We start from the raw sequence: 23,640 nt of genomic DNA, 5'->3' as shown, positions 1-23,640 counted from the left end.
TAAGACCTGGAACCAACCTAAATGCCCATCAACGATAGACTGGATAAAGAAATTATGGGATATGTACTCTTTAGAATACTATACCGCAGTAAGAAACAACGAAATCCAGTCATTTGTAACAAAATGGAGGAATCTGGAACACATCATGCTGAGTGAAATAAGCCAGTCCCAAAGGGACAAATACCATATGTTCTCCCTGATCGGTGACGACTGACTGAACACCAAGGGGGAAACCTGTTGGAGTGAGGTGGACACTATGGGAAATGGTGGCTTGATCAGCATAGCCCTGACTGTTAATGAACAACTTAATACATTATCCCTCTTAGTAGTTTTTTTATCTGTTCTACTTAATATGACTGGTTTAGATCTGTAATTGATGCACAGTTATTCTTAAGTGTTGAAAATTAACTGAAATGTGATCCCTGTTGAACATGGTGGTGGGAATGGGAGAGGGAAGAGATGTATAATTTGGGACATGCTCAGGCTGACTTGCCCCAAGTGGTGGAGTTGGAAGCATACCAGGGGATTCCAATTCAATCCCATCGAGGTGGCATGTACCAATGCCATCTCACTGTTCTAGGTGATCAATTTCAGTTCACAGTTGGTCATGGTGAAGGGACTGGGAGTCAAAGGGAGCACATAGACAAGTCTAGTACCTGGTAACGCTAACTGATGGAGTAAATAAAAGGGAGAGTGATCCAACATGGGAAGTGAGATACTCAGCAGACTCATAGAATGGCAGATGTCCTAAATAGCACTCTGGCCTCAGAATCAGCCCTAAAGGCACTCGGATCTGGCTGAAAAGCTCATGAGAGTATTTCAGGCATGGAAAGCCAAGACACTCTGGCAAAAGATCTCTGCGAGTGAGATCCCAGTGGAAAGAACAGGGCATCAAAGAAGGAGGTACCTTTCTCTGAAGGGAGGAGAGAACCTCCACTTTGACTATGACCTTGTCTAAACAAGATAAGAGTCAGAGAACTCAGAGGGCTTCCATAGCCTTGGAAACTCATGACTGGAGCATAGGGAGATTACTGATGCCATAGACAGGAGTGTCAATTGGTAAAGTCAACAACAGGAGTCACTGTGCACTTACTCCTCATGTAGGATCTCTGTCCTTAATGTGCTGTACATTGAGATTTAATGCTATAACGAGTACTCAAACAATATATTTCACTTTGTGTTTCTATGGGGGTGCAAACTGTTGAAATCCTTACTTAATGCATACTAAACTGATCCTCTGTAAAAAAAAAAAAGAAAAAAAAAAAAAGAAAAAAAAAGAAATTATCAATTCCCAACTTGACTCTCACTGGGATTAAACATGACAATAGGTATGCTCTGATTTCATCATCATTTAAAAAAAATCATCTATTATTTTTCACTTTATGTTTCTGTGTGGGAGCAAACTGTTGAAATCCATACTTAATGTATACTAAGCTGATCTTCTGTATATTAAGATAATCGAAAATGAATCTTGATGTGAATGGAAGGGGAGAGGGAGTGGGAAAGGGGAGGGTTGTGGGTGGGAGGGACGGTATGGGGGGGAAGCCATTGTAATCCATAAGTCGTACTTTGGAAAATTATATGCATTAAATAAAAGTTAAAAAAAATAAAAATAAAAAAAATAAAAAAAAAGAAAAAAAAAAAGAAAAAAAAATGAAACCTTTTGACATTAGGGTGGTGTCTTCAGAATAAAGTCCATTTTCTGAACTAATGACTAATATTTTCTTGCAGAGTCAAAACTGAGGTATGAAGTGGGGTGGTATTTCTCATGATCATACTCCAAGACCAATGTACAAAATTTTTGCTTTCCAAAAATGACTCTAGACTCTGTGCTAGATTGGAGGACTTAGTATTTAGTGGAGAAATAGTTTACCACTAATGACACGACTGAACTGGAAGTTGAAACTGCTACTCACTTTTTAGGCTTCTCTTGCCAATGAACTACCAAGAAGAAGAGTTTACTGCGGAAGTTTACTCTGGTTTCTTAAGATGGAGCTCCTCTGGAGTGCCTCCTAGTGAGAAAAGCTAATGGATGATGACAGCAACCCATGTGGTCAGGACCAAGGCTCAGACCACGGAGACTTTTGCTTTGGATTATTCTGCTGGACAAAGAATCATGATCAGCTGAAACTTGTGCTGAGCACAAAAGGAACATGGAAGAAGAAAGTTATCAACACCAGAGATAATCCCCAAAACATCTGCAGAAATGAAAAATTATTTTAGTGGCTGTATTATCTTCTATGTGTATAATTATACATTAATGTTTCTCCATACCAGGGGATTCCAGTTCAATCCCATCAAGGTGGCATGTGCCAATGCCATCTCACTATTCCAAGTGATCAATTTTAGTTCACAATTGATCATAATGAAAGGACTAAGAGTCAAAGGGAGCACATAAACAAGTCTAGTACCTGCTAACACTAACCGATAGAATAAATAAAGGGGAGAGTGATCCAACATGGGAAGTGAGATACTCAGCAGACTCATAGAATGGCGGATGTCCTAAATAGCACTCTGGCCTCAGAATCAGCCCTAAAGGCACTCGGATCTGGCTGAAAAGCCCATGAGAGTATTTCAGGCATGGAAAGCCAAGGCACTCTGGCAAAAAGATCTCTGTGAGTGAGATCCCAGTGGAAAGAACAGGTCTTCAAAGAGGGAGGTGCCTTTCTCTGAAGGGAGGAGAGAACCTCCACTTTGACTATGACCGTGTCTAAACAAGATAAGAGTCGGAGAACTCAAGGGGCTTCCATAGCCTTGGAAACTCATGACTGGTGCATAGGGAGATTACTGATGCCATAAACAGGAGTGTCAATTGGTAAAGTCAACAACAGGAGTCACTGTCCACTTACTCCTCATGTAGGATCTCTGTCCTTAATGTGCTGTACATTGAGGCTTAATGCTATAACGAGTACTCAAACAGTATATTTCACTTTGTGTTTCTATGGGGGTGCAAACGATTGAAATCTTTACTTAATGTACACTAAACTGATCTTCTGTAAAAAAAAAAAAAAAAGAAATTATCAATTCCCAACTTGACTCTCACTGGGATTAAACATGACAATAGGTCTGATCTGATTTCATCATCATTTAAAAAAAAATCATCTATTATTTTTCACTTTATGTTTCTGTGTGGGAGCAAACTGTTGAAATCCTTACTTAAGGTATACTAAGCTGATCTTCTGTATATTAAGATAATCGAAAATGAATCTTGATGTGAATGGAAGGGGAGAGGGAGTGGGAAAGGGGAGGGTTGTGGGTGGGAGGGACGGTATGGGGGGGGGAAGCCATTGTAACCCATGAGTCGTACTTTGGAAATTTATATTCATTAAATAAAAGATTAAAAAAAATTAAAAAAAAAAAAAGAAAATATCGATGTAATTGTTGACTCTTTATTAAAACCTCACTATGGGTAGGAAATTTCCCGAAAAGAAAAAATTGATTGTATGTATGCATGTAGAATACTTTTACAAAACAAAAAATTCTGTGAAAACTTTTATTTTCATAAGTTGCTAGAAATTTGAGTGCTTGATAAGCGGTTAAAAGTATGTATAAATGAGATTTTAATTTCATGACAACTTGTACAAATTAGACCTTTTTCAACCTATCCTAAGCTAGGGAAAGAAAAGGAAATAATAAAGGAGATAGTCTCCAGTTTCTGAATGAAAGAGAAATACAGTAAAATATTATGCTGCAGAATATATTGTACCCTTCTTTGTGTTAAGGATACATTTTATTTGGACAGATTTTTTTCCCCCTTGTATTGAGAATTTAGGTTTAATCATCCTTCTTTATTATTAGATATCAACTTGAATAAAAGGAAGTTAGGGTTGGGCTAATTAGACCTTACCAGCCACACTGAAAACTCGTACAACCTTCAAAAAAGACCTATGTTGTGTTTATGGTGGAATTTTTCCTCTATTGATTTCCAAAGAACTTTTCAGTAATGAAATGTAATGCACAAGGCCATAAACACACACATGGCTTCAAGAAAAACAGGCAAATCTCTGATCCCTACTTTTGCTCTGATTTGTTGTTTGTGGACTCTGGATTCAAAATGTGAGGTCCTCTAGAACATTAAGTGAAAGAATGGAAATTTGAAAAGTATAGAGCGCATGGTTGTAGCTCCTGTTTCCTTTTCTCTGGGAATGTCTGAACAGTTATCTAGGTGGAATTCACCTGAGACCAGGGGCTGGTTTTTTATATTTATAGATAATCAACTTTGAAGAATTTATTTAGCAATTGTCTTCATTGGTAACCTAAACCTAGGATATTTATGTTCCTGTACATTAAATTATTTTGCTAAATTTATGGTCTATATAGATCCTTCCAATTTATTTTATCAAGAGTATTTGACCTCTGCATATGTGATACAGTTCCTGTTTAGGATAGTGTAACTTTGAGTTTGAGAACTCAAAGTTTGAGAACAGTTGAGAAAACTGTAAGTTCTCTACTTAACTCCTTTATTAAGTATGGCTTGTCTGAAGAATTTTTAAAATTAGGCCTATGCCCCTAATTCATGTATTTGCTGTTGATGTATTTATTTTTTTTGCCTAGATAATTACCACGCAGTCTAATCCTGCTACATCCTGGAAAGTCTCAAATCATAATGATTTGAATAGTTCAGGTAAAATTGTTGCAATGAAGGTTGGAGGAATTGTTTTACCAGCTTGTTTTTGATGGGGAAATTGTATAGTTTTGTTTGTTGGATTTTAATTCAAGTAAAGAATGAAAGTAGTCCTCAAACATTTGTTTTTAACTTTTTTTGGTTATACTGATTACTATGACCCAATAAGCAATGCTTAGAAAGAGAATAAAATATTTGAGAAATCAAAAAATATTGAGAAGTAGAAAGAGAGAGAAAGTGAGAGTAAGTGCTCCTGCATGCATTGAGTCACTCCCTAAAAGCCTCTGAAGGTAAGTGCTAGGCTGGATTGGAGCCAGGTCATCCACTTTTGTGGCGACAGCCCTATTATTTGAGCTATCACTGCGACTTCCCAGAGTTAACACTGGTTGGAAGCTAGAGTCAGACCCAGAACAGGGAATTGTACCCACATTCTGATCTGGGACACAGGAATCTTTAACTGCAAGACAAAAAGCCCACTTCTTAAATTCAATTCTTTTCAAAATTTTGCCCATTCCTTGGCCTCTGCAACTTCCCTGCATTTGTTCTCTTTTTCTTGCTCCTCTAAAATTATGAGAATATCAGGGAGAGTTCTTAAAATAATTGAAAAATTTGCATTTGTTACAGAATCCAGAGGAGGGGACAAACAATAGAATTCTTCTACATGGAAGCCGTCTGGCAAATAAATGAGGAACTGGTGCTGAAAGTGTCAAGGAGATTGTGTTCACAGCTCTCAAAATTCAGACCCACAAGCCACCCAGGAAAACAGGTGACAATCAGAAATTGCATGCTGCCTAGATTATATGTATGTTGAATACATTGTTATGACTGCATTGTTCCAATGTAAGATTGCTATCTTCTTTTCCTTTTAATTTTCCTTTTTTTTTTTTTATTTGAAGAGAGAGAAAGAAATCCCTCTGCTGCTTTTTTCTCTACATGGCCACAATTGCAAGGGATCGGCCATGTGAAAGCACAGAACCCTTAACTCATTCTGGGTCTCCCACATGAGTGGCAAGGAGAGAACCCTTGAATTATTACCTGCTGTCTTTCAGGGTGCCCATCAGCAGGAAGGTGGATTAGACACAGTTGTGGATTTGAACCCAGGCTCTCTGATATGTCATGTGGGCATTTCAGGTGGCGTCTTATGCTGTGCCAAAAGGCCATTCCAACATAATCTTCTTACTCCTTTTCTGAAACCAACAAAACAAAGTGTGTAGGGCCACTCTGACATGGCAGGGAAGTTCTAATTCCCTGCTGTGATTACTGAGGGTGCAGAGAGCCTGTCTTTTCCCTTCAGATTGTTACTTCCTCTTTTCCTTTCTAATTTCTCTTTGTGTATTCTTTCCATGCACATAGCAGACCATGCAAACCAAATGGCTGACAAAAGGAGAAAACCAGTTATTCCTCAATTCTCTTTTGGCTGCTATTCAAAATGTTCAAGGATCTATTTGCAAAGATGTTTATTTACTACATTATATCCTATAGTAGTGAACACCTGAAAGCCCAAGTGTCCATTAATAGGATAACAGTTGAGGGAAATTACAGCACAGCTAGATGATAGAATGGTGTAGAATCACGTATAAAAAGATCCTTGGTGTCTGGCATTGTGACACAGTGTGTTAAGCTGCTGCCCGTGACACTGGCCTCCCATATGAGTGCCTGATTCAAGTCCGGGCTACTCTGCTTCCGATACAGCTCCCTGCTAATGTGTCTGGTAATTTAGTGGAGGATTGCTTGAGAACTTGAGCTCTAACCACCCACGTGAGAGACCTGGTTGTAGTTCCAGGCTCCTGGCTTCAGCCTGGCCCAGTCCTGGCTGTTACAGTCATTTGGGTGAACAGTGGATGAAAGATTTCTCTCTCTGTCTCTTTCTCCCTCGCTTCCACAACTCTGCCTTTCAAATAAATAATTAAATAAGTATATATAAACATATTAAAAAATCTCAACAAAGAAAACCTTTTTACCCCTAGAAAGATACTTATGAGATTTATAAATCTCTGTGATCTGATAAGAAAAATTTCTGGCCGGCGCTGTGGCTCAATAGGCTAATCTTCCACCTAGCGGCGCCGGCACACCGGGTTCTAGTCCCGGTTGGGGCGCTGGATTCTGTCGCGGTTGCCCCTCTTCCAGGCCAGCTCTCTGCTGTGGCCAGGGAGTGCAGTGGAGGATGACCCAAGTGCTTGGGCCCTGCACCACAGGGGAGACCAGGAGAAGCACCTGGCTCCTGCCTTCGGATCAGCGTAGTGTGCCGGCCGCAGTGCGCCAGCTGTGGCGGCCACTGGAGGGTGAACCAACGGCAAAAGGAAGATCTTTCTCTCTGTCTCTTTCTCTCTCACTATCCACTCTGCCTGTGGGAAAAATAAAATTTTCTGAGAAATATATTCTTAGAAGTGAGTGGCACACAGATCTGCTTGTGAAGTACAATGTCATTTGTGGGAAAAGGGTTATATATGTTTATATTGGCACATATGTTTCTAAGAGCACGTTCATAAGAGGAAAGGGCATGGTCACCCTTTTGGGAGGGAATTGGAGAAAAATGATGGGCTGTACTCTTAATTATTTGCATATTTAGTATTTGGTTACATTCATTTTTAAACTTGATATCAGTTTATTTGTTAGTACTTGATTAGCTAGATAACATTTCAGCCTATAAAATATGAAGCATGATACAGGACACAAGAGACATGGTTGAACAAGAACTATGCAGATGTTCAGTTAGAATCTTGAGGTGGGAAGTCCTTGAGTCTGAGCATAGGATGCAGAGGACCTAAGAGAGAACAGAGTGCTACTCGTGATTCTTGTCAACCTTGCAATAGGCAATCTTTGGAAAAAGAAATTTTGGTGAGAATATTTCTCAGAGCTGGAATTACCTTGAGTAGTTCATTAAAAAAATGTGGTTCTTACTGTACTATTCCAGAATATTAGAATTAAAGCATTTGAAATGAAGTTGAAAGCTTTATTTTCAAAATGTATTAGCTGTCCTTGACATGGCATAGTTTGAGAAGTGTAGGCTTTACAATCTGTGTTGGGAATGACTTTGAATCGTACCTGTCATAGAACACTAAATGACTGTAATGGCTGGAGTTGGGCCAGACCAAAGCCAGGATCCAGGAGCTTCCTTCAGGTTTCCCATATAGGTTCAGAGGCTCGAGCTCTCTGTCGCTTTCCCAGGCCATTAGCAGGGAGCTGGATCAGAAATGGAGCAGCCATGAATGGAACCAGTGCCCATGTGGGATGCCAATGCTGTTGGCAGTTGCTTAATCTGCTACATCACAATGCCAGTCCCAACGTTTTCTTTTTTCTTTCAGCACTTTATTGTAGTAAATCATTGCCTTCTGGCCTCTGAAGTTTCTGATGAGAAATATGCTGGTCCTTTATTGAGGATCCCTTATAGTTGATGAACTGTTTCTCTTATGCTGTTTTGAAGATTCTCAGTGCTTGTCATTTACCAGTTTTAAATGTCATGTGTCTTGGCATGGGTGTGTGAGTTCATCTTTCTTGGAATTCTTTGAGCTCCTCGTAGGTATATAGTCACAGATTTTGTGAAAGTTGGGAAAGTTTCACCTACTATTTACTCAGATATTATCTTTGCATTTCTCTCTTTCCTTCATTAATTTGCATTAGGTAACTACAAGTTAGGCTTCATAGAGTTTCCATCCACTCAGCAGCACCATACTGGAGACCATGCAACACTATCACATGATTTTGCCAGGTCATCCACATCCTGTATCCAAGCCATGGGTAGTATATATTGTTATAATTGTTCCATTTTACTGTTTATTATTATTAATTGCTTCTTGCTTCTGATTTATAAATTAACTGCACAGTAGTTAATTTATCTATCTATAGGAAAGAACATAGCATACACTGGGTTTGGTAGTATCCATAGTTTCAGACATCCAGTGTTGGCCTTGGAAAATATCTTTAGTGGATAAGGAGGGACTACTTTATCTTCTTCAAACCCACCAGGGCCAAGTTAGAAATCACTTACAGAAATAAAACCAGAGAATTCCTAAATTTGTAGAAATTAAACAATACTTTGAAAGAACCAATGCCTGAACTAAGAAATTAGAAACAGTTTGGGACATGCTCAATCGGACTTGCTCCAAATGGTGAAGTTAGAAACCTGCCAGGGGATTCCAATACAATCCCATCAAAATGGCATGTACCAATGCCATCTCACTAGTCCAAGTGATCAATTTCAGTTCACAACTGAGCACACTGATAGGTCTAAGAGTCAAAGGGATCACACAAATAAGACTAGTGTCCACCAATACTAACTGATAGAATAAAAAAGGGAGAGAACGATCCAACATGGGAAGAGGGATACACAGCAGACTCATAGAATGTCAGATGTCCTAAATAGCACTCTGGCCTCAGAATCAGCCCTTAAGGCATTCAGATCTGGCTGAAGAGCCCATGAGAGTGTTTTAGGCCTGGAAAGCCAAGACACTCTGGAAAAAAAAGAAGAAGAAGAAGTCCTAAATGAAAGATCTCTGCGAGTGAGATCCCAGTGGAAAGAAAGGATTTACCTTTCTCTGAAGGGAGGAGAGAACTTCCACTTTGACTATGACCCTGTCGGGAATAAGATCAAAGTCGGTGAACTCAAAAGGCTTCCATAGCCTTGGCAACTCATGACTAGAGTCTAGGGAGATTACTGATGCCATAAACAAGAGTGTCAAATTGTTAAGTCAACAACAGGAGTCACTGTGTACTTACTTCTCATGTGGGATCTGTGCTTAATATGTTTTCCAATGTGAAATAATGCTATAACTAGTACTCAAACAGTATTTTACACTTTGTGTTTCTGTGTGGGTGCAAACTGATGAAATCTTTACTTAATATATACTCAATTGATCTTCTGTATATAAGGATAATTGAAAATGAATCTTGATGTGAATGGAATGGGAGAGGGAGCGGGAGATGGGAGGGGTGCGAGTGGGAGGGAAATTATTGGGGGGGGGGAGCCATTGTAATCCATAAAGTGGACTTTGGAAATTTATATTTACTAAATAAAAGTTAAAAAAAGAAACAAAATTAGAAATAATTAGAGAAATATAAAGAAAAGCACAACATAAATAAATTATGGGATACAGTGAAAGCCATACTATTGGGGAAAAGTAGTTGTAAATATCTCAACTAAAAGTGGGAAGATCTCAGAGTAGCAACGAAGCCTCACAACTGAAGGAGCTAAAGATAGAAGAACAAACTAAGCTGAAAGCCAGCAGAGGATGAGAATGATGATTAGAGCCAAGAAAATAGACTAGAAAAACAAAGTTAGTAAAAGGAAAGATCGATCCATTGAAATATAAACACAATTGGGGCTAATGCTGTGGTGTATTATGTAAAGTCGCCGCCTGCAGTGCTGGCATCCCAGAGGGGCACCGGTTTGATTCCTGGCATCTCCTCTTCCGATCCAGCTCTCTGATATTTTTTAGCAGTACAAAATGGTCCAAGTCCTGGGGCCCCTTCACCCATGTGAGAGACCGGGAAGAAGCTCCTGGCTTCTGACTTTGGATCAGCTCGGCTCTGTCTATTGTGGCTATGTGGGGAATGAACCAGCAGATGGAAAACCTCTCTCTCTCTCTCTGCCTCTGCTTCTCTATAACTCTGCCTTTTAAGTGAAGATAAAATAAATTAAAAAAAAATATAAGCACAACAGACTTTTAGCTTGCTGAAGTAAGAAAAGAAGGGACCAGTGCCGTGGTGTAGTAGATTAAGCCTCTGTCTGTGGAGCCAGCATCCTATATGGGCTGCTCCCCTTCTGATCTAGCCCTCTGCTAGTGGCCTGGTCAAACCGTAGAGCACGGGCCAAGTGCTTGGTCCCCTGCACTCACGTGGAAATCGAGAAAACCACCTCACTTCTGGCTCCTGGCTTCAGATTGGCCCAATTCCAGTCACTGCAGCCATTTGGAGAGTGAACCAATGGATGGAAGACCTTATCTCTGTCTGTAACTCTACCTCTCAAATAAATAAATAAATCTTTAAAAATATATTAAAAAGAAATAGGAAAAAAGACCCAAATTTCTGTAATTACCATTAAAAATTGTGGACTTGCTGCCAATTCTGCAGAAATAGAAGTTTTTGTAAGAGAGTACTATGGGCCGGCGCTGCGGCTCACTAGGCTAATCCTCTGCCCGCGGCGCTGGCACCCAGGGTTCTAGTCCCAGTCAGGGAGCTGGATTCTGTCCCAGTATCTCCTCTTCCAGTCCAGCTCTCTGCTGTGGCCCGGGAAGGCAGTGGAGGATGGCCCAAGTGCTTGGGCCCTGCACCTGCATGGGAGACCAGGAGGAAGCACTTGGTTCCTGGCTTCGGATCGGAGCAGCGTGCCAGCCGTAGCAGCCATTTGGGGGGTGAACCAACAGAAGGAAGACTATTCTCTCTGTCTCTCTCTCACTGTCTAACTCAGCCTGTCAAAAAAAAAAAAAAGTATTATGAACAGTTGTCCTTAATAAATTGGATGATCTGGATGAAATGGATTGATTCAAAAGAACACATAAACCATCAAGTGTAAGTAAGTTGGGAGTCCCTCCCATATTTTTTGTTGTGTGCTTTTTTTGGTGTAAAACAGCAGTGATTTCTTGATATTGTAATGAAACATTACAACACCATGAAGGGCGGTGTTTTACTAAGATTGATCTTTTTTTTTTTTTTTTTTTTTTTTTTTTTTTTTTTTTTTTTTTTTTGACAGGCAGAGTGGACAGTGAGAGAGAGAGACAGAGAGAAAGGTCTTCCTTTGCCGTTGGTTCACCCTCCAATGGCCACCGCGGCCGGCGCGCTGCGGCCGGCGCACCGCGCTGATCCGATGGCAGGAGCCAGGAGCCAGGTGCTTTTCCTGGTCTCCCATGGGGTGCAGGGCCCAAGCACCTGGGCCATCCTCCACTGCACTCCCTGGCCACAGCAGAGGGCTGGCCTGGAAGAGGGGCAACCAGGACAGAATCCGGCGCCCCGACCGGGACTAGAACCCGGTGTGCCGGCGCCGCTAGGCGGAGGATTAGCCTAGTGAGCCGCGGCGCCGGCCTCTAAGATTGATCTTTGAAAAACATGTTACTTCCATTTACTTCTTGTTGAAAACAGTTTCGCTGGTATTCCTTACCTTAAAAGAAGTGTTCTATAAATTTCATAAAGTTGTGAACTCACCTAAGTGATAATGTAGATCTCTCCCTGATACTCCTGTCAAGCTGTGGTCTTTCTTGTTTTTTCCCTTGTTGAATATTCTGGTTAGTGGTGCATTAACCCGTGATTATAGAGTGGACTGCAATTATGTTTTTGCAAAAGTCAAAGGAAAAAAAGAAAGGAAGGGAGGATGGGGATTGAGGGAGGAAAAGAAGGAGTGAGGGAAGATTGGTTATCTTAGAATTGTACCTATGAAATATGTGAACTCTGTACTCTTTATATTAATAAAGATTATTTTAAAATGATATTTCTTCTGTTAATACTAAATTCCGGTTTCTCAGATGCTTTTTAAGATATTGCTTTGTTATCAATGAAAGTAATGCTGATATTGAGAAGTTCAAGTCAAACAGATTCTGCTTCTTGGCAGACGTGTTTTTTTCCTCCCTGGATGTTTTCCTTTGGTATTTTAAAAATTTCTCCAAAATTTGTCTTGGTGTGATTGTTCTTTAGCTGATTTGAGTTGAAATCTGCATATGCTTTCACATTGAAATCTTGTTTTTATTTTTTAATTTTAATGTTATTATCTTTTTTTGTTCCACATTTGAAATTCCCGTGTATCAGTTCTTCAGCTCTTTCCTTCTCTCTGGGTTCCTATTTGTTTCCCACAGGAATGCCTGCTAATTAGATGGTGATGACCTTCTCCTGTCCATATGTCTCTTAATATTTTTAAGATATTTCTGACTGTTCTTTTCTCTCACCTTCTTGGTAAATGGGTGTTCCAGCTCACTAATTTCTTCTTCAACCATATGCATCCTTATTTTTTTCCATTTTCGTCTTTTTGATTTCTCAGCTTAGTAATGTTGTATATCCCTCATATTTTTATCACAACTGTTGTCCTGTGAGACAACCACTGTTAAAGATTTCTGCATCTTATAATTCACAATCTTATATGTGTCCCACCACATTACATCAGACTAGTCTATGTGACCAACAGAGTAAGGTAGAAATGGTGATATGTCAAATCCAGGTTAAGTGATAATAAAACAAAGTCGTTCTTTTAGAATCTCCCTCTTTAGTGCCACAAAGGAAATTCAAACAGCACAGAAGTGATAGCAAAGACTTCTTCCCCCTCCAGTCTTTTACTGCCCGCTTGAACAGGAGATAGTTTGTAGAAAACTCTGTTAACACATTCCTGATCTCCTTGAACTAGATGAAGATTTTACTTTAAGAAAGCCAGTTGTCATGAACAAAGTTTCTTTCAGTTGCTACAGGATACCCAACAAATTTAGTAGATGGTTACTTTAAGAGGAACAGTTATGAGACTTTAAAAACTGATTAGAATGGTAGAGTTAAAAGATCAAAAACATAGAAAAAATAGTGCTTTTTAACCTTCTGGGGTGAACATCGTCAGAGATTATTGTATTTAGAGATTTTGACTATATAATTTCAACATCTTTCAAGTTCATTCATGGCGCACCATAGTTAGAGAAGCTTAGGCAGTAGGTCTTGATAGAGAATAAACTGGACTCTTACCTGTGATTGACTGTGGATTATTGTGGTGGTTGTCCTTGGGGAGGGCCTTGTGGTCTGTTTCCTTGAAAACGTGATTGTGGACCCTGCTGCGGGCCTCCCTGCTGGGGTCCTCCCTGTGGTCCTCCCTGCTGGGGTCCTCCCCATGGGCCTCCCTGCTGGGGTCCTCCCTGTTGTGGTCCTCCCTGCTGGGGTCCACCCTGTGGTCCTCCCTGCTGGGGTCCTCCCTGTGGTCCTCTCTGTTGGGGTCCACCCTGTGGGCCTCCCTGTTGAGGACCTCCCTGCTGGGGTCCTCCCTGTGGGCCTCCCTGTTGTGGTCCTCCCTTTTGGGGTCTACCCTGTGGGCCTCCCTGCTGGGGTCCTCCCCGTGGGCCTCCCTGCTGGGGTCCTCCCTGATGTGGTCCTCCCTGCTGGGGTCCACCTTGTGGGCCTCCTTGCTGGGGTCCTCCTTGTGGGCCTCCCCTCTGGGGTCCTCCCTGTTGTGGTCCTCCTTGCTGGGGTCCTCGCTGTGGGCCTCCCTGCTGGGGTCCTCCCTGTGGGCCTCCCTGTTGTGGTCCTCCCTGCTGGGGTCCACCTTGTGGGCCTCCTTTCTGGGGTCTACCCTTTGGGCCTCCCTGCTGGGGTCCTCCCCATGGGCCTCCCTGCTGGGGTCCACCTTGTGGGCCTCCTTGCAGGGGTCCTCCCTGTGGGCCTCCCTGTTGTGGTCCTCCCTGCTGGGGTCCACCTTGTGGGCCTCCTTGCTGGGGTCTACCCTTTGGGCCTCCCTGCTGGGGTCCTCCCCGTGGGCCTCCCTGCTGGGGTCCTCCCTGTGGGCCTCCCTGTTGTGGTCCTCCCTGCTGGGGTCCACCTTGTGGGCCTCCTTGCTGGGGTCCTCTTTGTGGGCCTCCCCTCTGGGGCCCTCCCTGTTGTGGTCCTCCATGCTGGGGTCCACCCTGTTGTCCTCCCTGCTGGGGTCCTCGCTGTGGGCTTCCCTGTTTTGGTCCTCCCTGTGGTCCTCCCTGTTGTGGTCCTCCTTGTTGGGGTCTTCCCTGTTGGCCTCCCTGCTGGGGTCTACCCTGTGGGCCTCCCTGCTGGGGTCCTCCCTGTGGTCCTCCCTGCTGGGGTCCACCTTTTTGGCCTCCTTGCTTGGGTCCTCCCTGTTGTGGTCCTCCCTGCTGGGGTCTTCGCTGTGGGCCTCCCTGTTGGGGTCCTCCCTGTGGGCCTCCATTTTGAGGTCCTCCCTGCTGGGGTCCTCCCTGTGGGCCTCCCTGCTGGGGTCCTCCCTGTGGGCCTCCCTGTTGTGGTCCTCCCTGCTGGGGTCCACCTTGTGGGCCTCCTTTCTGGGGTCTACCCTGTGGGCCTCCCTGCTGGGGTCCTCCCTGTGGGCCTCCCTGCTGGGGTCCTCCCTGTGGGCCTCCCTGTTGTGGTCCTCCCTGCTGGGGTCCACCTTGTGGGCCTCCTTGCTGAGGTCCTCCTTGTGGGCCTCCCCTCTGGGGTCCTCCCTGTTGTGGTCCTCCCTGCTGGGGTCCACCTTGTGGTCCTCCCTGCTGGGGTCCTCGCTGTGGGCCTCCCTGTTGGGGTCCTCCCTGTGGTCCTCCCTGTTGTGGTCCTCCCTGCTGGGGACCTCCCTGTTGTGGTCCTCCCTGTGGTCCTCCCTGCTGGGGGCCTCCCTGTTGGGGTCCTCCCTGTGGGCCTCCCTGTTGGGATCCTCCCTGTTGGTTTCCTTGGCTAGTGTTGTTCTGTTGGCCTCCGTGTTGAGGTGGTCGCTGCTGGTTTCCAGGGCGAGGTGGGCGAGTAGAATTCTGCTGGCCCCCCTGTGGTGGGCCACCTTGGTTTCCAGGGAAAGGTGGGCGGGTCTGGTTATGTTGGCCTCCTGGGCCCGGTGGTTTGTTCTGATGATGAGTTTCTTGGCTATCATCATCACTTTGACTTGTTGCAGAGGTCTGGCCTAGGTTTCCATACTCTTCATGAGGCATCACAAGAATAGATGAGTTTAGTGACTGAGAGTCTCTATTGTTAGCTCCTAACCTGATCACATGTTACTTACTCTGTCAACCTGTCTCCTGCTGCGACATTCCCCCATCCACATTTCTTTCTTAAGTACTACTCCTATTAAAAATGTACTGATATTGTAGAGAGCTTCATTCTTTGTTCTTGTGAAAAGTGTTTTTGTTCTAATTTGACCTAAGAGGAGCTCTTGGATACCTTAGAATTGCACTAAGTATCTCCAAGTACAGGACGGTACAAATGTCTCTTAGGTTTTTATTTTTTATTGTGAGCTACTCTAAAAAGTTGCAAAGTTTGTCCATATTTGAGCTCTTGAGCCCTGTGTTGAAAGTAATGTTAGTTTTTTTTTTTTGTCCCAGACACATGTAGAGGAATACTAACAGAGTGCCAAGGCAGACAGCATGATGGACCACTCAGTTTACTGAATAATGTGTTAAGCTTTCATCAGCTATGGGATACCTCTGTCTGCCCAGTCACAGGGTAACAGGACTGATACATTTGTTTCTTTGTGTTTTTTTTTTTTTTTTTTTTTGGAATCCACTTAACTATCGAGGGAAACATTGAAGAAAAGGCCGCTATTTGAGGGACTTTGAGAAAAATGGAAGAATGAGAATTTGGACGGCTCCCATTAGTCTGTCACATGTCAGCAGTCATTTCTGGTCTGGGTGAACAGGCAAACAGCTGTTGCCACTGAATTCTGAAATCACTTGTATTCTATTATATGACACAATTGTTTACGGTCCCCCGAGTCAATTTGAGGAAGTTTGGCTATATTTTTACCCCTTTGAACATTCATTATGCCGTATAAAATGTGATGATCAAAAGTTATCACAGATCTATTACTGGTGAAAAAAAGGGAAGAGAAAGTTCAATGGGGGATTCTTGAGTTTTTACCTGATGTGAGGATGGAATAGTCTTCATAGTCGACTTCTAGGAGGAGAAGCATAGGACAAAAGAAAGGTCAAGTCAGGATCCACCAAGGCTGGCAAGTGTTCTATGTGGAGCAGGGGCCTCCTGGACATTCCTTAATATTCCTCTGCAGCCCCTTTCTAGAATGCTTTTGGAGAGGGAGAAGGTAGTGACAGGGCTGTTTCTTGGATGAGGATCAACCAGGACCTCAACATACAAAAGCCCACTTCTTCTTCCCTATGATCTCTCACCCATACTGCTAGTTTAGGGGAAATGCTGTGGGCTGTTCTTCTATCCTCTTTCTTCATTAAGGACTTTCCTTCTTTAACATTCTTTGTTGGTAGAGGAAATCAGGGGTTGCATTTCACAAGTGTCAAAGAGACGCTTCTCAGAGCAGCATGAAATATTCAGTTGGTGCAAAAAAATTCAGAATCCTGAGCCCTGATAATTCCATTTATTGAGTGGAGAGATCCACATGTATCATCCTGTTCTCTGTTTTTGAAGTAGCTCTGTATGTTCTTAGTTCATCGGATAGCGTTCTCTCTACAGCAAGTTGTTGATTGCTATAGTATCTCTGAGCCTGTTAGTCTCTGTATCAGTCTTATGAATCTTGCTGTATTCTTGTGAATCCTTCACAGCACTGTCAGGGAGACTTTGAACAAATGCAAAGCTTACTTTGTTGATCTGTGGTTGAAAGTCTGTAGTATGTTCCATCATACTCTAACTTTCAAGGTTTTGGCATTCAATGAGAATGCAACATGTCCTAAGTTGTCATAAGAACTGCACAGTGCATTCTTCTTTTCATCCCCTACCCCTTTCTCTTAAACCCTCTTTTTCTCTATAGGGTCTCCTATGCCCCAAGTAGTCACAGAGCCCTACTCTCCCCCGTTTTTTATGCATACCTCCATTTTCACTCTGAGCTGAGCTCAGGGCCAGCAGGACCACAGACAGCAGGATCAGCAGCATCGTGGAGGAGGCTCTGGAGCTGCTCCCAAGTCTGTGCTGGGAGACTCTGGGCAGCTCCCTTTATAAATAGAAGCAGAACAAGGGCACCTTTGAGGTCCACATTGGGTGCACCTCCCCTGTTGTAGCATTAGTCTGGCTGTGTTGACATCATGTCAACCGCATCCCTTACTTCTCTTTGGGACCAGGGCCCAGCAGGATAGTATTGGGTGGAGGGTGTTAGTGTGTTTTTCTGAAAGTTTCAGTGTGTGAATTAAGGAAAGTTTTTGAAATAATGGTGTCCAAAACTTGGCACACATATCAAAATTGAATTTTGTTCATAATTTGATGTTCAGTCTGTTTTGTGAGGTTATAACTCTCATTTACAGTGTTCATGTGTGTGTATATATGTGAGTATTTGTGTGTTAGCTGTGATTGTCATCTAAAAGTGAAAATGCTAAATCTGTGACCATTATTACACCTGCAACTGCATCATCCATGGTTTATGTACTTTTGTATGACTATAGCCTACTTATTTGATGATATGCAATAATTTTTGTTTGATATGGAAGTTGGTGAGAACAACTCTTTTGGGTATACTTGGTGATGGTTGTCAACCCTCAGCCTACTCAGACCCACCAAAATGTCCCAAATTCTCTGCCTCTGGCTCTAATCAGGGAAATTCTGGTGTTGTGGTATACAGGTAACCTAAAGCATTGTCTTATAATAAATGTCTTCTCTGCCTGAGCTATCTACAGTAGTCCAAAATGAATACACATTTCCTAGAATCAACCTTGCTATTTTTGTCTGTAAGACTTTTTCCAATCTCTTCCCTATATAGCATATTTCATGAGATTCAGTTTTGACCTTATTTTTTTGTAGGAAATATTTTAAAACACTTCCACTAATAATTTAGTGATCACAATTATATACTTTATTAATGTTTTCTGACATATCCTCCAAAACCTCAATTATATATTTCTTTGTATTTTGCAGTCAATTTCTTCTTCTTTGTTTAAAAAAATATTTATTTATTTATTTTTAAGTCAGAGGTACAGAGAGGGAGTGATCAGGAGATAGAAGTTGTGCATCCTCTGGTTCACTCTCCAGATGGCAGCAACACCCATGGCTGAGCCAGGCTCAGTCTAAGAGCCAGAAGTCTCCTACGTGGGTAGCAGGGAGCCACATAGTTGGACCATCCTTTGCTGCTTTTCCCAGGCACATTAGTAGGGAATCAGGTTGGAAGTGGAGCAGCCAGGACATGAACAAGCACCCATGTGGGATGCCAGCATTGCAGAACTTATCTGCTATGCCAGAATGCCAGCCCCCTCCATTCAGTTTCTGAGCTTGTTTCTCACATTTTTTCCATGTAGAGCAATTTCTCTACCTTTTGCTGAAACTCTTCCTCCCAATTTTCCCTGTGAAACTTTTTGATGTTTTAAGAATACATGCTTCCACTCACTAGGCTAATCCTCCGCCTAGTGGCGCCGGCACACCGGGTTCTAGTCCCGGTTGGGGCGCCGGATTCTGTCCCGGTTGCCCCTCTTCCAGGCCAGCTCTCTGCTGTGGCCAGGGAGTGCAGAGGAGGATGGCCCAGGTGCTTGGGCCCTGCACCCCATGGGAGACCAGTAAAAGCACCTGGCTCCTGGCTCCTGCCATTGGATCAGCGCGGTGCGCCGGCCGCAGCGCGCTGGCTGCGGTGGCCATTGGAGGGTGAACCAACGGCAAAGGAAGACCTTTCTCTCTGTCTCTCTCTCTCACTGTCCACTCTGCCTGTCAAAAAAAAAAAAAAAGAATACATGCTTCCTATGTTTATTTTTCTATATTCTTGACTTTTCCCCCTTGTGTTTTAGATATTTCTCTAATTTGATATTGTAAATAGAAGTCTATTGTGTCATCATTCTCTTTCATTTTCATTTTCAAAAATTGACAGCAAGCTTTTGTATTTCTTAAAAGTCTTTTTGGGTACTGCCTGGCCTTTGAGCTACTGATTGTTCTGTGGTATGTCATGGTTGCTTTCTCATGCTTTTTGTGGAAGAGCTATGTGTGTCATTGTCAGCTGCTGCCATTTATCATTTTGGACCCAGTGTAGGTCTTTTCTTATTGTTCTGGGTTTGTGCAGATCCATGACAGGTAGGTAGGAGGTATGGCAGGGAGGGCCATATGTCTGGAAATCCTTTGATGAATGTGGTTGATTGGACCACCTTTAACCAGTATGAATGTCCCGTTGACCCAGTGAGGATGTATGGGTTCGGTGCTATGTACATATATGTCTTTATGGCTCATTCAGAAGGGGAGCAGATAATAGTATAGGAAGGCTTTCTAATAAAATGGAGTTTGAGGCAGACGACTTTGCCCTTGTAAGGGAACAACGTACAGGTATGTTCCCTGACATAATTATGGTTGTATTTGAAGGAGCAATCTATTAGCAGTTGGAAATTCTTCTCTAACTCTGTAGGAAATGGAACAGTTTAATCTGGACTTCTTGGCTATACAAAAGGCAGAGGGAAATTTTATTAGCCTGTTAGCTTCCTCTCTGTATCGTGATGACTGTCACTGTTGTCTGCAAACACATTAAGCAGGGAAACTGGGGATGAGTTTATTTGATGAGGTGGTTGATGGTCAACCTTCAAGAGGAAAGGAAGGTCAGAGCATGGAGCAGAGTGGAGAGCCAGGCAGACCTGCTCACACTTGATGGGTTGGCTGCACAAGTAGCAGCCATGGTAGATGGCTTCCTTGACCTTAGCTTGTTGGTCCCTGGAACAGAACAGGTGTTTCTTCCAAATATCACTCAGCTCAGCTCCTTTTCCTAACCTGCTCCAATGCTAGAAGTAAAACACAGAGATTAATGTGTCATTAAAGAATGAATACTAGCTAAGAACTTCACCAGACACAACCAAAACAGAGAGTACGGAAGAACCAAAAGGTTAGAATATCATGTAGGATGGGTGGGGTTAAGGCAATGAGCAGTACTGTAGCCGGTGGCCTAAGCATCTTTCGGTGACTTAAGTCCTCAAAATATCTACTTCCTTATGATTGTGTGTTTTTAACATGACATGTCCTAGATAAATTCCTTGAATTCCCTATCCTAAATTCTGTTTTCCCTTGTGTTCTTTTTTTTCTGATTAAGTTTAAAAAATTCAAGGTATACAAGCTACATGAATTTCATATATATAAATTTAGTAACCTAGTGATTCTTCTCACCCAACCCTCCTTCCTGCCCTCACTCTATCCTTCATCCTCCTCCCTCTCCTATTCCCATTCTTATTTTTTTTAACCAAGATCTATTTTCAGTTAACTTTATACTCGTAAGATTAACCCTACACTAAGTAAAGAGTTCAACAAATAGTATGAAGAAAACAAAACTGCTCCTTAACAGTAGAGACAAGGGCTATAAACAATCATCACATCTCAGAGTGTCAATTTCACACCTATAGATTACTTTTTAGGTACTCTATTAGTTCTCGCAGATCAGTGAGAACATATGGTATTTGTCTTTTTTGTACTACCTTATTTCACTAAGTATAATGGAAGTATAACTTGCTCCATTTTGTTGCAAACGACAGGATTTCATTTATTTTTTTACCATTGTGTAGTATTTCATATATGTGGTATATATACCATAATTTCTTTATCCAGTCATCAGTTGATGGACATCTGGATTGATTCCATATCTTAGCTGTTGTGAATTGAGTTGCAGTAAACATGGGGGTACAGATTACTCTTTCATACACTGATTTCTTTTCCTTTGGACAAATTCCCTGGGGTGGAATGGCTGGATTCCTTTGTATTCTTGATCTGATTGTCATAATAAATCACGTTAGACTGGGCAACTTGAACAATAGGAATTTATTTCAGAACCTCTGGAGGCTAGCAGAAGTTTTAAGATGAAGTCATCAGGAGGTGCAGTTTCTGATGAAGTCTTTCTCCTCGCTTTCCAGATGGTTGCCTTCTTGCTGTGTCCTCCTGTGAGGATTCTGCTGCACACGTTTATCCCCAGTGTCTGTGTGTTCAAATGACCTTTACCTATAATGAACCATGTAGTTTGCTTCATGTTCTCCTTAAGAGCCTCATTTTAAATCAGTCTCCTCGTTACAGGCCCTGTTTCCTAAGGAAGTCATATTTTGAGTTGCTGCATGTCTAGGGTTGAACGTAAGAGTTTGAGGAAGTTGTGGTTTAACCCATCAAAACTTTTCATCTTTTCTCAGTTAATGACAATTCTTCCACCCACTTGTTCAGAGATTGAAGTCACTTTTCACTGCTCCCTCCCCCAAACCACTGCTCGTTGGCAAATCCAATTGACTTCAACTTGAAGTGTATCCTGGATATGACCACTAGCATAATCTCTACTGCAAGGATGAGATTCAGAGTATGACTGTCTCTCCTAGATCACTTGAACAGCTTCCCAGCTGGTTCATAGACCTGAGCACTCTTCAAGAAAGGAGGACACAAGTGGCACTTGAGGGAGCTGTGGCATGCAATTTGCGTCTGCCACCAATGCAGTGTGGACAGACACCCTATGGGATGTTAAGCGAGAAAATGTGTGATTTAATTTCTACTTTTTTTAAAACTTTTATTTAATGAATATAAATTTCCAAAGTACGACTTATGGATTACAATGGCTTCCCCCCCATACAGTCCCTCCCACCCACAACCCTCCCCTTTCCCACTCCCTCTCCCCTTCCATTCACATCAAGATTCATTTTCGATTATGTTAATATACAGAAGATCAGCTTAGTATACATTAAGTAAGGATTTCAACAGTTTGCTCCCACACAGAAACATAAAGTGAAAAGTAATAGATGATTTTTTTTAAATGATGATGAAATCAGAGCAGACCTATTGTCATGTTTAATCCCAGTGAGAGTCAAGTTGGGAATTGATAATTTTTTTTTTTTTTTACAGAGGATCAGTTTAGTATGCATTTAGTAAAGATTTCAACAGTTTGCACCCCCATAGAAACACAAAGTGAATTATATTGTTTGAGTACTCGTTATAGCATTAAATCTCAATGCACAGCACATTAAGGACAGAGATCCTACATGAGGAGTAAGTGCACAGTGACTCCTGTTGTTGACTTTACCAATTGACACTCCTGTCTATGGCATCAGTAATCTCCCTATGCTCCAGTCATGAGTTTCCAAGGCTATGGAAGCCCTCTGAGTTCTCCGACTGTTATCTTGTTTAGACAAGGTCATAGTCAAAGTGGAGGTTCTCTCCTCCCTTCAGAGAAAGGTACCTCCATCTTTGATGACCTGTTCTTTCCACTGGGATCTCACTCACAGAGATCTTTTGCCAGAGTGTCTTGGCTTTCCATGCCTGAAATACTCTCATGGGCTTTTCAGCCAGATCCGAGTGCCTTTAGGGCTGATTCTGAGGCCAGAGTGCTATTTAGGACATCTGCCATTCTATGAGTCTGCTGAGTATCTCACTTCCCATGTTGGATCACTCTCCCCTTTATTTATTGTATCGGTTAGTGTTAGCAGGTACTAGACTTGTTTATGTGCTCCCTTTGACTCTTAGTCCTTTCATTATGATCAATTGTGAACTGAAATTGATCACTTGGAATAGTGAGATGGCATTGGTACATGCCACCTTGATGGGATTGAATTGGAATCCCCTGGTATGTTTTTAACTCTACCATTTGGGGCAAGTCAGCTTGAGCATGTCCCAAATTATACATCTCTTCCCTCTCTTATTCCCACTGTTATGTTTAACAGGGATCACATTTCAGTTAATTTTCAACACTTAAGAATAACTGTGTATTAATTACAGAATTAAACCAGTCATATTAAGTAGAACAGATAAAAAAAAACTACTAAGAGGGATAATGTATTAAGTTGTTCATTAACAGTCAGGGCTATGCTGATCAAGTCACCGTTTCCCATAGTGTCCATTTCACTTCAACAGGTTTCCTTTTTGGTGTTCAGTCAGTTGTCACCGATCAGGGAGAACATATGGTATTTGTCCCTTTGGGACTGGCTTATTTCACTCAGCATGATGTGTTCCAGATTCCTCCATTTTGTTGCAAATGACTGGATTTCGTTGTTTCTTACTGCTGTATAGTATTCTAAAGAGTACATATCCCATAATTTCTTTATCCAGTCTACCGTTGATGGGCATTTAGGTTGGTTCCAGGTCTTAGCTATTGTGAATTGAGCTGCAATAAACATTAGGCTGCAGACTGCTTTTTTGTTTGCCAATTTAAATTCCTTTGATAAATTCTAAGGAGTGAGATGGCTGGGTCGAATGGTAGGGTTATCTTCAGGTTTCTGAGGAATCTCCAGACTGACTTCCATAGTGGCTTGACCAGTTTGCATTCCCACCAACAGTGGGTTAGTGTCCCTTTTTCCCCACATCCTCGCCAGCATCTGTTGTTGGTAGATTTCTGTATGTGAGCCATTCTAACTGGGGTGAGGTGAAACCTCATTGTGGTTTTGATTTGCATTTCCCTGATTGCTAATGACCTTGAACATTTTTTCATGTGCCTGTTGGCCATTTGGATTTCCTCTTTTGAAAAATGTGTACTGAGGTCC

The 23,640-nt window shown here is 42.3% G+C and overlaps 1 protein-coding gene and 1 pseudogene across 1 annotated transcript; one reads left to right on the top strand and one right to left on the bottom strand.

The window, feature by feature from the left end:
- Positions 1-23,640, top strand: part of LOC127491979 (eukaryotic translation initiation factor 1A, X-chromosomal-like) — a 61,126-nt pseudogene that overhangs the window by 5,796 nt on the left and 31,690 nt on the right.
- LOC138843659 (basic salivary proline-rich protein 3-like) lies at positions 11,728-17,128 on the bottom strand. Its single transcript, XM_070048358.1, has 4 exons — positions 17,065-17,128; positions 16,148-16,183; positions 13,269-15,209; positions 11,728-11,857 (listed from the first exon to the last, which is right to left on the bottom strand). Exons 1-3 carry the CDS (start codon positions 17,126-17,128, stop codon positions 13,288-13,290), a joined length of 2,022 nt encoding a protein of 673 aa, XP_069904459.1. The 3' UTR covers positions 11,728-11,857; positions 13,269-13,287.

This window comes from Oryctolagus cuniculus, chromosome 9 (genome assembly GCF_964237555.1).
Source record: "Oryctolagus cuniculus chromosome 9, mOryCun1.1, whole genome shotgun sequence".
Lineage (NCBI taxonomy): Eukaryota > Metazoa > Chordata > Mammalia > Lagomorpha > Leporidae > Oryctolagus > Oryctolagus cuniculus.
This window is presented reverse-complemented; position numbering and strand designations above follow the sequence as displayed.

Coding starts and splice junctions, on each gene's coding strand:
- LOC138843659 (XM_070048358.1), bottom strand. CDS start 17,128: ATGCTGCTGATCCTGCTGTCTGTGGTCCTGCTGGCCCTGAGCTCAGCT. Junction 16,184..17,064: donor AGCTCAGAGTGAAAATGGAG/GTATGCATAAAA, acceptor TTCTCCTCCTAG/AAGTCGACTATGAAGACTAT. Junction 15,210..16,147: donor CTATTCCATCCTCACATCAG/GTAAAAACTCAA, acceptor TGCCTCATGAAG/AGTATGGAAACCTAGGCCAG.